At 47.9% G+C, this 13,303-nt stretch overlaps 1 protein-coding gene and 1 long non-coding RNA gene across 4 annotated transcripts in view; both read left to right on the top strand.

The window, feature by feature from the left end:
- LOC309361596 overlaps positions 1 to 13,303 on the top strand; it is a 150,485-nt gene that overhangs the window by 61,337 nt on the left and 75,845 nt on the right. The gene's annotated exons all lie outside the window — the stretch shown is intronic.
- SH2D3C (SH2 domain containing 3C) overlaps positions 1 to 13,303 on the top strand; it is a 71,230-nt gene that overhangs the window by 29,881 nt on the left and 28,046 nt on the right. The window contains exon 1 of one of the 3 annotated variants that reach the window (XM_081896344.1): positions 10,563 to 10,752. The exons of the other annotated variants lie outside the window; for them this stretch is intronic. Within the exon in view, the coding sequence (XP_081752470.1) occupies positions 10,672 to 10,752 (81 nt within the window). The 5' untranslated portion in view covers positions 10,563 to 10,671. Of the gene's footprint in view, positions 1 to 10,562; positions 10,753 to 13,303 lie in introns of those variants that run through there. 3 annotated transcript variants of the gene reach the window in all.

Below are 13,303 nucleotides of genomic sequence, written 5' to 3'. Positions count from 1 at the left end.
TCTTCAGCTTCTGACAGCTCCTCCTCCCAGTCTGCTCCCTCTTGTCCCTCCAACCACTCATCACCATTGCACTCTTGGGCTCTGAGCCTTCATCCTTTTGGGGTTCTCTTGGGGGTTCCCCAGCTGGTGCCTCCCAGCACTCCCCATCACCCAGGCAGTCCATGACATTTGCATTTGTTCACCTGAGTTGGTGGTGAAGGCCTAACGGAGGTTGTGCTTACCCTTTTCTGTTGTGAATCACCCTGGGATCTTCGGATGAAGGGTAGTGTACAAATTTAACAAATAGCAATAATAATTTGTTTATGGCGACTTTTCCCAAGCTAGTGGCTTCTAGATCTTTTGGACTATAACTCCCATCGGCCTCAGCTGGCCATACCTGTGTTGTGCTGGCTGGGACTGTTGGGAATTTTAGTACAAAATGTCTAGAGAGCACCAGCTTGGGAAAGGTTGGTGTACAACGGGGTGTCAATGGAGGTGACCCCTGGGGATTTTGTAATGGCCCTGTTTGCTGAAGGCAAGCTTCAGCCCTTTCTCCAGCTGTCACATGGAAAGGAATGCAGATCTCCTCAAATCTATCATGAAGTTGCCGCTTATCCGCCAGCAAACTATTAACATTCCTGAGGGTTGGTTAGGAGCCCACAATGGCACCGGCTAAACTTTGATCCTGCTGTTTGCCTGTTCTGCTAAGTTTATTGCAGGTCAGCCTCGCTGAGCGCTATTTCTTGCATCCGAACTTCCATTGTTATTTCCTGGGAATTGCTTGAAAATCCACCCAGGGGCTCAAAACATGTAGTCAGCTAGAAGAATCCCTTAGAAAAAAGGTGTCTCCCCTCTGATGTAAACACCCCCCCCCCCAATTTACAGGTCTTTTAAAAACTTAAAACGTTCCAGCAAATAAATATTCAAACATCTTTTGGGTTATAGGTAGGGAGCAAGGTGACCTATTTATTGAACGTTTCTGCAGGGAGCTTTGAAGATGTTGTGCCGCAAAGCAAATGTTATAACACACTTTCCAGGGCCCTTTACCATTACTTTCCTCATTGTCAAGTCCCAGACTGCTCTGGTTCGCCAGAAGCGGCTTAGTCATGCTGGCCACATGAGCCAGAAGCTGTACGCCAGCTTCCTTGGCCAATAAAGCGAGATGAGCACCGCAACCCCAGAGTCGGCCACGACTGGACCTAATGGTCCCTTTACCTTTACCTTACTGGCTTATCACGGCTTACCACAAACCAAGCACATGCAAGCACAGAGTCCTTGTCCAGTTGTTCGTCCATGGGCTCCTGTTACACCTGAAGCAGATTGTGGTTTGTTGCTTCCTAACAAGCCATGGCAATGACTTTACTGCACTACTGCTTAAAGTGTCAAGCAGTATATAAATTGTTGGAACAAATAACAAACAAATGAACAATTGTTTATGGCTGGCTAGCAGTTGTGGCTTCCCGGGGAGAAACTAACCCAGGGCTCCTGGTTCAGATGTAAAGGGAGCCAAAAGATTTGCTTCCTCCTAGCCCTTTTCCTGCAGCTCCCCAAGGCCTATGTAGTTTAGCAGTGGCGATGGCAGCAGCAATGGCAACTTTAATTTAATTTAATTTTCGTCTTTACCGCTTTGATTTTTTGCTGTTTCCTCATTGTGGAGCTCTTTCTGCAGTGTTCAGTGATTGCTTCCTGGAGGGCTTGTGCAGCTTCCCCCCTCCCTCTGCTCACCAGATACAGATCTACAATATCCGTAAAATAGCTACCACACATGGGACCTGCAACAAAATGTTCTGCTGCCAGCCAGCCATGCAATACAATCATACCTCGGGTTACAGACGCTTCAGGTTGCGTTTCTTCGGGTTGCGGACTGCCAAAACCCAGAACTACCAGAACAGGTTACTTCTGCAGTTCAGCAGTCGTGCATGCGCAGAAGCGCCAAATCACAACCCACGCATGCGCAGAAGCGCCACTGCAGGTTGCGGACGCTGCAGGTTGCAGACGTGCATCCCGCATAGATCACGTTCACAATCCAAGTGTCCATGGGCCGGATTTACAAGCCTGGGGGGCCGCATTCGGCCCCAGGACCTAAGATTGCTGACCCCTGCTGTTGGGTTTCTTCTGAATATTTATTTGTACTACTGCAAACTTTGGAGTTCCTCCAAGCCTGTTGAAGCCTTCACCTGCTGTGTGAGAGGTGCTGGTTTAACTACATGAGCAATGACATTCACAACCTTAGTACTGGAAATAGGGGAAACAATAAGCAGGAGAAAGTGGGGCTGTGCCACAAAGTCCCTAGTCTAAATTTGATGGTGGTGAGGGAGAGACAAGGGTACTGCGGGATGAGTGTGCTTCACTCTGGCTGTATTTGAGAACCAAATATTAAAGCAAAGGCTTTGCAGGAAAAAAACCTGTGTTTTGAGGGAGAAGTGGAACCCGTGCGTTTTGAGGTCCCTCAAAATTATGCATGTGCTTAGGTTATGTCCATTATCTCCAGCTAGCCCATAGACCTTCCCTTTGCTCTCCCTTGTGCAGTTATACGTGATATTCACATCTCCTGACTCATGTGTTGGGGTGCTTCTTTCATTAAAGCCCAATCCATGTGGCTCAATGCTGCCTCTTCTCCCTCCCCCACTCCCCCTTCTTTCTTTGTGCTTTCTTTCCTTTTGTTCTTAAAGTCCAGATTCTCAAGCAGGGCAGAGACAGCACAGGCTGCTCCCAGGTCCTGTCATGTTAAATAGCAGACCGGTTGGTTGGTCCCAGGAGGGTGGGGGTACGGGGGGGGGAGGATTAGGAAGAGAGGAAGTGAGGAAAGCTGACATTTCTGAGGGCTGTACACATGGGGAAATCTTATTCTGTGCCCAGAAAAACCCGGGCACTGTTCTGTAGCCTGAGTGAAACCAGACACAGCCTTTGACAGACAGGCGGGTTAATGGGGTGGGGCATGGGTACCCCCTTTCATGGGTGGGCCTGTCCTTTTCCAACGTTGGAATGTGCCTTTCCCCGCAGGAACTGCCTCCGCCTCTCCCCAGAAGTTCTGTATCTGTCTAGGGAAGGAGCGCCCCACTCCCTACCAACCACCTACAACAAGGGAGGAGGTGGGGTGCTTTTCAAACTAATAATAATAATTATTATTATTTATTATTTGTACCCCGCTTATCTGGCTGGGTTTCCCCAGCCACTCTGGGCGTCTTCCAACAAAGATTAAAAATACATTAAAATGTCACACATTAAAAACTTCCCTGAACAGGGCTGCCTTCAGATGTCTTCTAAATGTCAGGTAGTTGTTTATCTCTTTGACATCTGATGGGAGGGCGTTCCACAGGGTGGGTGCCACTACCAAGAAGGACCTCTGCCTGGTTCCCTGTAACTTGGCTTCTCGCAGTGAGGGAACCGCCAGAAAGCCCTCAGCGCTGGACCTCGGCGTCCGGGCAGAATGATGGGGGTGAAGACGCTCTTTCAGGTCTACTGGGCTGAGGCCGTTTAGGGCTTTAAAGGTCAACACCAACACTTTGAATTGTGCTCGGAAACATACTGGGAGCCAATGTAGGTCTTTCAAGACCGGTGTTATATGGTGTTATAGGGTCTTGGCGGCCGCCCCCTGTCACCAGTCTAGCTGCCGCATTCTGGATTAGTTGTAGTTTCTGGGTCACCTTCAAAGGTAGCCCCACATAGAGCGCATTGCAGTAGTCTAATCGGGAGTTAACTAGAGCATGCACCACTCTGGCAAGACAGTCTGTGGGCAGGGAGGGTCTCAGCCTGCGTACCAAGTGGAGCTGGTAGACAGCTGCCCTGGATACAGAATTGACCTGCGCCTCCATGGACAGAATCACAATCAGATTCTTCCAATCCAACATCTCTCCCCATCTTTCAACTATCATCTGTTCTGCCATCTCTCTGTCCCCATTAATGGATGAAAGAAGAGTTTGTGTTTGGAACTCACTAATGGAGTACACAGGCAATGATGTTCCCCATTGTTTGTCCCAGCATTCATGTATTTACCATATTCCCCCACTGCCGCCGCCTTGCCTCCAAACAGCTCAGGTTAGTGCACCTGGTTCTTCCCCTGCCCTTCTGTCTTATTCTTACTACCCTGTGAAGTATTTTAGGCTGAGACTGAGCATGGGAGCTACTGTTGCAGAAGGTTTAGAGAAGGGATGGGAAATTTGTGGCCTTCTGGCTGTTGATGGACTCCAGCTCCCATCAGCCCCAACCAGAATGGCCAGTGCTTTGGGAAGATGGGAGTTATAGTCCAACAACATCTGTGGGACTTTCCCATCCCTCATTTATTTTATTTTTTAAATTACATTTTTATAGGGGTTTTTTAACATATCATTTCCAACAATCATATAACATAACTTCTTATCTTTTACAATGTTTTAGACTTCCGTCAACACCTCTGATGATTTTTCGTTCTTTATCACTTATTCTGCATTTCTTAATTTCTCTGTTACTTTTAATTATCATTAACTAATAATTCTCATAATCTTTCTTGCAATATTTCAAACAGTCCTCCTTACAAAACTTATTGCAGTCCTGCTAGCGTAATCTGTTCATTACAGTTACTTTTCAAATAGTTCATATATTTACTCCAGTCTTCTAAGAATCTCTGGTCCCGCAGGTTTCGGATCCTTCCTGTTAAATTATATAATTCTGCATAGTCCATCAATTTCATCTGCCATTCTTTTTTCGTCAGTAATTCTTCTTGCTTCCGTTTTTGTGCCAATAATATTATTCCCATCCCTCATTTAAAGGACACTCTAGTCAGGATGAAAGATGAGCAGCAAGAGGCAGTAACTCTCCAGCTCTCTGAATACCAGTTGCCAGGAAATAAGAAGCGGCGAGAGAGTTGCCATTGCACTCATGTCCTGCCTATTGGCCTCCCAGAGGCATCTGGTTGGCCACTGTGGGAACAGGGTGCTGGACTAGATGCAAAGCCCTGTGGTGGCCAAGCTCAACCCAGTGCCACACACCCTTCTCACACTAAGCCAGTGATTCTCAAACTTTTTCTCTGGGCCACAATTTCAGGATAAAAATTTACTCATGCCACACCATTTTTTTTTATTGATAAGAAATACATAGGAAAAGCAACTCCTCCTAGTGCTTGATTTATAACATAGAACACAACTACTTTATAACACGATCATGGGACATCCAGAAAGTTTGAAACAATGCAGCTACATAAGAATATGAATCCTTCCCAAAATATAATTATAAATGAGCCTCTTACATATGCACATTAAGTATGTCTACAAACTCATTAAGAGTTGTGAGCTTGCTTTTGCTGAGTAATCTCATTTATGTTAGTATCACTTGATGTTCTTGCTCTCATTTTGGAAATATATCTATCCATATTCTGCAAATGGGAAATAATTAATTTTATACTATACTATACTATACTATACTATACTATACTATACTATACTATACTATACTATACTATACTGAAATGTATAAATGTTTCTCCGATTGTCCTTGAATCTCCCTGCCATACTTTCCATCTTCTCCTGTCACCCCAGTGTGGCACATGACACACCCTTTGAGAAGTGAGAACCACTGTGCTTGGCCAATTGGATTTATATAAAAAACTGTGGATCCCAATCATGGCAAGATGTAAAAAAGAAAGTGCCCCATCCTGGCAAAAAGCAGAAGACTTTGCTCAGTCACCATCACCTAACACACACCATACAAAGATATGAGGTGGTGTCCATAATGTCAGCAACAGTAGTGACAATAAGCTCGTTTGCATAAAATTAGTACAGACTGTGGAACCCCAGTTTCCTTAAGTTATTCACAAGAGTTGGTGGCAGCCACCAGCTTACCTAACTTTCAGAGGGAAGAGGGGAGGTCTGCCAACAGGTATTGGCTATAAAACTACGAAAATAGAACCTCCATGTTCAAAAAAACAAACTAAAACAATATACCAAGTCCTACTCAGAGCAGACCTGCTGAAATTAATGAACCTAAGTTAACCAAGTCCACTAAGGGTCTACTCATGAGAGGGACTAACATTGAATAATAGCCTGTGAGAGCACTGTTGAGCACCCCCTGTTTGTGGGCTTTCCAGAAGCATCTCTTTCATAATGGTGGGAAATAGGTTTCTGGACCAAGTGGGCCTTCATTCGTTCTGACTTTTGTTCTGCAAAGGATTTTTTTGTTCTGCAAAGATTATCTTCTATTTTTAGCTCAGACGATCCAGCACTGACTATAACAGGCTCCATTCCCTACAGCTGTCTGAATATTAATATTCCTTTCTCAACCCCTTGGGCATCCAGCTGGTCCCTTGTGAAAACCATACTGGTCTTCTGGGTGCTGAACATAAAAAAGTATACAAATCAGACATACTCTGCTTCCATCTCTCTTTTAGGTGTGTTTGCAGTGTCCTTTCCCCCGGGAAATTGCACATGACTTGTTTGAATTAATTACATAAGGGAATGAGCAGTACTATTCAAATATTAACTGTGCCATTCATGGCCCTAGCGCTGGAATTTGTGGGTGCCTGGCCCCGTCATGGGCAATTTTGTGGGTGCTCAAGGCCCCAGGGAGCTGGATCTATGGGGGTGGGGGTGGTGAAACAGCTGGAAAGGGGGAAGGCAAGACAGAGCAGCCCCATCTCCGGCACCTTAAGGTGCTTTGCCCCAAACAAATAGCATAAGGTTGTGAGGCTGATTTGGTTTCTCTCATCATCAACAACAACAACACATTTGTACTCCACCTTTCCATAGTAAACTACACTCAAAGCAACTCACAACATGAAGAAAATGTAAATCTCCCGCTATGTTTCATTACCTGTGTTGTGTTCTGATCTAGGTATATGACACACTCTTTCTTTGCCAGATTCAGGTAGGTAGCCGTGTTGGTCTGACGCAGTCGAAATATATTTTAAAAAATTAAAAAAAATGTCCAGTAGCAACTTAAAGACCAACTAAGTTTGTTCTTGGTGTAAGCTTTCGTGTGTATCTGAAGAAGTGTGCATGCACACGAAAGCTTATACCAAGAACAAACTTAGTTGGTCTCTAAGGTGCTATGGACTTTTTTTTTAATATATTCTTTCTATGCCAATAAAGGAGACTGATTGACCAGGAACAAGACTAAGATAGCACCATTGGTTAGAGCGTGGTACTGATAATGCCAAGATTGCAAGTTTGACCCCCGTAAGGGACAGCTGCATATCCCTCCATTGCAGAGGGTTGAACTAGAAGGTCCTCAGGGTCCCTGTCATAGTGGATAGTTCAATGAAGGTGTCAACTGAATGTGCAGCTACTGTGAAAGGGGCAAATTCCACATTAGAGATAGTTAGGAAAAGAACTGAAAATCAAATGCCAGTATCGTAATGCCATCATACAAATCTATGGTGTGACTGCATTAGGAATGTAAGTTTTTCTAAAAAGAGAACAAAGAGAAAATATATCAGAGCCTGGTGCAAAACCCCAGGGACTCAAGGCCCCCCCCAGCACCCCCTAACAATGTCCATGGCCCCTATCAAGATAGGCTGCCGTTTGTAGAGAGCAGCAAAATAAGGAACAGACAGACCTGATTCCCTTGGGCTCAGTCTACCAGGAAGGCCCCACCGAAATCAACGAGGACAGTGACATTGAAATTCATTGTTCAGAAAATGTTATTTTCCCACAAAAGAACCTCAGTTAGGGAATAGAGGCTACAAACACACATGCACCTTACTTGAGCTTATTGGAAGCTCGCAGCAGAATCAAGAGATGACGGAATTGGCAATATGTGCAAGAGATTGGAAAACTAAAGAAGTACATTGATGCGTGCGCATGATGTATTATGCAGCATCGACAGAAGCTACTCAAGGGCAAACCTAGGATAACCCCTGCATTAAGTTTAATGCCTGACATTATGCATGGAATTTTAAGATTGCAATCTTCATCCAGCTTGGAGTCACAGAAGTTTTTGCATCTGCTGCCAAAAAGCAGGCGATGATGGGCTTACTAGAAGATTGACGCCCCCAATGAATCTGGCAGGATACGTGGGATTGGCAAGGGACAAGCCTCATAGTTAAGACGAGAGCTTAAAGCTGTGAAAGCGGGGTGGTAAGAGTTTGTCCCTCCCTGTACACCGTGGCCTTCTGCCCAGCAGGATAAATAAGATGGGGAGTGTTGACGACAAGTTTCTTGGGATGCTTCCAGACTCTCACCATTTTCCAGGTGGGGTTCAAGCACATTTGGCACATGCAGCTAAAGTGGATTTGGCACTCCTGTGCAACAAACTAGAAAACTCACCCAAAGTAAAGGGAAAAAAGGGGGTGGGATGAAACTGAGAGGGCCAGAATGTCACGAGTTGTTTAAAGCGAAAAGTCTCTCAACCTGGTGCCGAAAGGGTGGCAAAGGTGGTGCAAGGTAAGCGTCCCTGGGAAGGTGGCTCCATAACGAAGGAGCCACGATCGAAAAGGCCTTCTGGTTAGCTGCCACACTTTATTTGGCAGGGGCACCCACACCTATGAAGGAGATCTTAAGGTTTGGCTAATCCCCTTTTAAAGCTGTTAAGCTAATGGCCCTCACAAACAGTGGTGCAGTGTGGTAATTTTAGACTCTGGAAATCTGTTTTGAATGCAGGCTCCAGGTTCAGTCCCTGCCATCGCCTGGTAGATGGGCCAATGATCTGACTCAGTACAAAGCAGCTTCCTGTGTTTTGAAGATGGTCGTGGGTTCATTTGCTTGCCAATGTGACAGCTCTGCTGATTTTTTTTTGGGGGGGGGAGACCTCTTGCTCATTCTGCTGAGTGGAGCTCTGGACACCTGCCCCCAAATCCTTTCCATAGGCTTAACCATACTTACCTTTTCCAGGCACAGGTCGGTACTTAAAAGTTCATTGTGAATGGGTTTTGGGGGTTTTTTTGCCCCAGAGCTTTCCCCATGAAAACCTGTTCTTTAGTACTCCATTGGAGCAAATGTCAATTTGGGTTTTCTGAACTTTAAATAGCGGGGCCTTTTGTTTTTGTGAGGAAAGGTAAGTGTGGATAAAGCCTCACTTCACAACACGCTGGGATAGTGCATTCCATGTCGGCAAGGAGGCTCTCTCGGTTGCTGCACCCCAAAATGTGAGAGCCATGTTGTCTCTCCCAAATCAGTTGCACCATTGCTAAAAAGATGCCAGGTGCAAAGTACTGGATGTTGTCACTGTTCACACAGGCCATGCAAGAGTCAGCCTTCAGCACCCTCGGCCATGTGGCAGGGGTCTGGCAGCTGCACCTTATGACGACTGCCTGGGGTGGCTTATGTAGTTGGGCAGGCTCTGGTTGGCAATGAAGGCAACAGTCCTCTCATTGATGGTGGCATTCAGAGACACACTGAGATTCAGTAAACTGGAAGATCCATTTAGGTATCTGACAGACCTCTCCTCTGTGGATATGCCATTTGATAAGACAGTGCTGAGCTTGAGGAATCCAAAGTCTGACTTGGTCAATTCCAGCTGCTCCAGTTTAACTCAGCCCCTTGTTCAGGACTCTGAGGATCATGTCTTCTTGTCCAGGACATGCTCAAGGCAAAGTGCAACATGGTGCCACCTCCCCTTCCACACATGGAAGCTGAGCGGATTGGCAGTCGAAACGGGGGGCTTAGTGACATCTGATTTTTAGCACTACATCAGAACAAATGGCAATTGGGTTTTCTGTGGATTGCAGTTTGTTCCGATCTATAGGTAAAGAATGGGTTTTCCGAGGGGGGGGAGCAGTAGAGCAAAGGCAAAACTGCTCGGACATGTGGATGACCCCTTGCCAGTGGCGTAGCGTGGGGGTGCAGGGGGGGCCGGCCGCACCGGGCGCAACATCGGGTTAGGGGGCGCAAATCCACGGGTTAGGGGGTGCAAATTACTTGCCTTGCCCCGGGTGCTGACAACCCACGCTACGCCACTGCCCCTTGCTTCCACATTCTCATATCCAGTGTCCCCAATGACATCTGAGGACGGGAGCCTAGTTTAGGGGGTGCAGGACAAGCCAGGCGGCAGTCACAACTCCGCCCATGACACCTTACTCTCCAGTAACCGCTGCCAGAGGTAGCTGCTTTCCTCTGCCTAATGAGAAGGCTGGTCCTGAGGAGGACTGTGATCTTACTTTATTGGGAAACATCTGTGGCTCAGTTGCAGAGCGCCTGCTTTTCTTGCACAGGCCCCATGTTCAGTCCCAGACATCTCCAGGTAGGGCCAGAAGCATCCTCTACCTGAAACCCTGCCTGCTTGGCTTACGTTATTTTAAAAACCTGCCTCTAGGCCCTTGACCCATTAAAATGAATGACCCTAAATTAGCCATGTTCATAAACTTCAGGTGTGTGCACTTGTTCTGTGTTGCTCTTGCTGCTCTTATACACAGCCCTGCAATCTGGGCATTTGAGAAGCAGGTTTAAAACCACAAATTAATAAAAGTTGGGCTGGAGATCAGTGACAGCAGGAAAAATGCAGTCTCGAATTAAAGGGCGAAGGGGACCCTTTGAACTGCTTTGGAGGGTCTGCCCCATCCTTCATCCCTGCACCCCTGTCCTCCAGGAGAGGAAGGCGCTGGGCTGGGGGGCTGGGCTCCCTCCCCTCCCTCTTCCCAGCCCCGCCCCCACGACAAGGGATGAGGTAATCTGGGAAGCCGCCGCGGCTGAAGTTAAAGCCCAGCCGCGGGAGCGATTGGAGCATCAGCCGGTTGCGCCGAAGCTGCGGCTCGTCTTGGTGCTTCGGATCTCCGACGGAGGAGCCATGACGGACCGCTGCAGCCTCTGGAGCGCCCTTTCCGCAGCCGCCTGCTGCTTCTACCGGGGGTCTTTCATGCAAGTGCAGGTGAGCGGAGCCCCACAACCGCCCGCCCGCCCCCAGACCACCCGGAGGGTAGGTGAGAGGGCGTGGGCGCGCAAGCAGAGGGTGTGCGCGAGAAGGGGATCCCCCTCTTTGGCTCGCTCTCGTTCTGCTTTGGGGAGTACAGTGGCGGGGGGGACGCCCTCTCCAGCACCGGTTAGGGGGTGTAGACAAAGCAGGGTGTTCTATCCAGGGCCATTCTGTGGGAATGAGGATCCAACCCCCACGCTCAGAGCTGGGGTGCTCCTGCTTTGAGGGGTGCAGAGGAGAATTTCTTTTCCGTGGGAGCTCCTTTCATTCTTTGTGTTTTACAGAAGGAGTGGCATGTGAGGGGAGTCTCCTCGCCAGCACCTGGCTACCAATATCTCTGCTGAGGGTGTGTGTGGCAGGAACCCTCTCCGCAAGGAGGGTCCAGGTGGGGGTCTCTGTCTAGCTTCAGGGCTACTGTTATTGAGGACACCCTCGGGAATCCCCTGGTTTGTGTGTTTTCTATTCATTCTTTCTAGGTGCAGAGGGGGAGTCCCTACCCCACCCCAGTTCCTGATCTCTTTGCGTTACATATGTCAAAATGAATAACCACTTCCAGAAATATTCCTTGGCGTGGGAGGAAGTATGAGGTACCCTTTCACCATGACTCCCCCCCCCCCAGTAGAGTTCAGATAGAAAACTTTCAAGACCTCTCAGATCCAGAGGATTGGGGACCCTGTTTAGAGAGGTTCATTGTACATGGACCCCCAAGTGCCACCAGCAGCAGCAGCAGCAGCACTTATGGGGGCAGCTGGCTGCAGAACTTTTCCATCAGCTTTAGCTGATCTCTCCATTCATGAGCATCTCTGAATATTCTCTAGGTGACACGTGTGTGTGTGTGTGTGTGTGTGTGTGTGTAAACTTTGCTTCTGCATTCTTTCCCCATTCATTCTATGAGACAGAAATCTGTGCAAAGTATGGAGAGGGACAGGATTCTGCCTTTGCTCAAGGTTTGCAATGGGTCATGACTTGCAAGGAGGTCCAGCCTTCTTGATCTGACCTGGACTTTGGGGACCCAGAAGCAGGGAATTCCCTGCTCCCCCCCACCCAGTCTCCCGGTCCCAATCAGCTGTGAAGAGTGGGGGTGCCTTCTGTGGAAGAGGCCCAACTCTTGGCACTGCCAAAACCAAGGGCGTGTTGAGGGGGATACACCTGCTGGAGAACGGGGGGGGGGGGCTCTTGCCGCAAGGTGAGCGAAAGTAGGTCAGAATCACCCCCCACAGGTATCTATCTTTCTGCTCTGTGCCAAATAAAGGAGAGTGTGAGGATTGCACCCATCTCCACTTAAGTTCACCAGGGGACACCCATTTTTTGACTTTTTGTCTCTCCCCCCTGCCACCCCAAAATTGCTTCCAGGGAGCATCTCTTTTGCTCTCGTGGGCTATTATGCCTGCCTCACTAGTACTTGTGGTTGTGGGGAGACTCTCTGATCCACAATCCCTGATTGCAGCTGGCAGGTCAGCTCCCCTGGGGTGCCCACAACCAGGTTGCCCAGCCCAGGACCAGCTGGGGTCTGCCAAGGTAGCTTGCTTTCTGATGCAGGGAAGACGCTTGGGTTGGAGTAATGCCCCACGACCACAGTTAACTTTCCTATGCACTTGCTGCCTAGGTGCAAGGACTGGGGTGGGAGGGAAATATTTTGCGACCTCCTGGCTTTGGAGATATCCAGAGTACTTTGCAACCTTTGATTCCTCCACTTTGCAGCAGGAGGAGGAAAAGTGTGGATCATGGAGCAGGGAGGTAGAGGTGGAGGAAGAGACGAAGGTCTTGGAGAAAGGTCTTTTCTTCTCCAGACTGGGGTGTGTGTGCTTGTATACCTGCCTAGGATTCAGACCTTTTTATAAAAGGTCCCCTGGCCCCACCTATTTTACAACCCCCTCCCCTTCATTTGATTTTATTTGGATTTCTGACTTCTAACAGCATCTTCACTTGATTTTCTGACTTCAAAATGTATTTTAAATATTGCAGCATTCCCCTCCGCCTCTCTCTCTCTCTGAGGGGGGAAATTGATTATTTGAGCATGATGTCATCCAGAGACCAGAAAGCAACAGCACTAGGTTTGCTTACGGTATTTGCCTCGCTCCAATCCAAGTCCTACTAGATGACGTGTGTGTCCATCGTTCTTTTTCTACACCCCCCTTGTCCTGGTGTGGTGGGTGGTCTTTCTATATCCTACTCCAATACACCCCATCAGTCATCTCTAGACACTATCATCTTGAAATGATTTATACCCCTAAATAAATATCTTGCCTGCTAAAGCAGATAACAGAACCCACCCTGGCCCCAAATCAGTTCCTCGCCCCTAGTAACACTTTGGGCACTTAGAAAATGATTCACGCCCAGTGCACCTGGTGGCAGTTGTTAAACAGAACCTCAAGATTCAGAGGCAGTCTACCTCTAGGTAGCAGTTTCTGGAATGTAGCTGTTGTCTTCATGTCCTGCTTGGCTGGGAGGTGGGGTGTGCTTGCCAGAAGTATCTGATTGGACTCTGTGGGAAGCAGACTGTTGG

Source organism: Podarcis melisellensis (assembly GCF_964234715.1).
Source record: "Podarcis melisellensis genome assembly, chromosome: Z".
NCBI lineage: Eukaryota > Metazoa > Chordata > Lepidosauria > Squamata > Lacertidae > Podarcis > Podarcis melisellensis.
The sequence above is the reverse complement of the archived record's forward strand: the minus strand, read 5'-3'. Positions and strand labels throughout refer to the sequence as shown.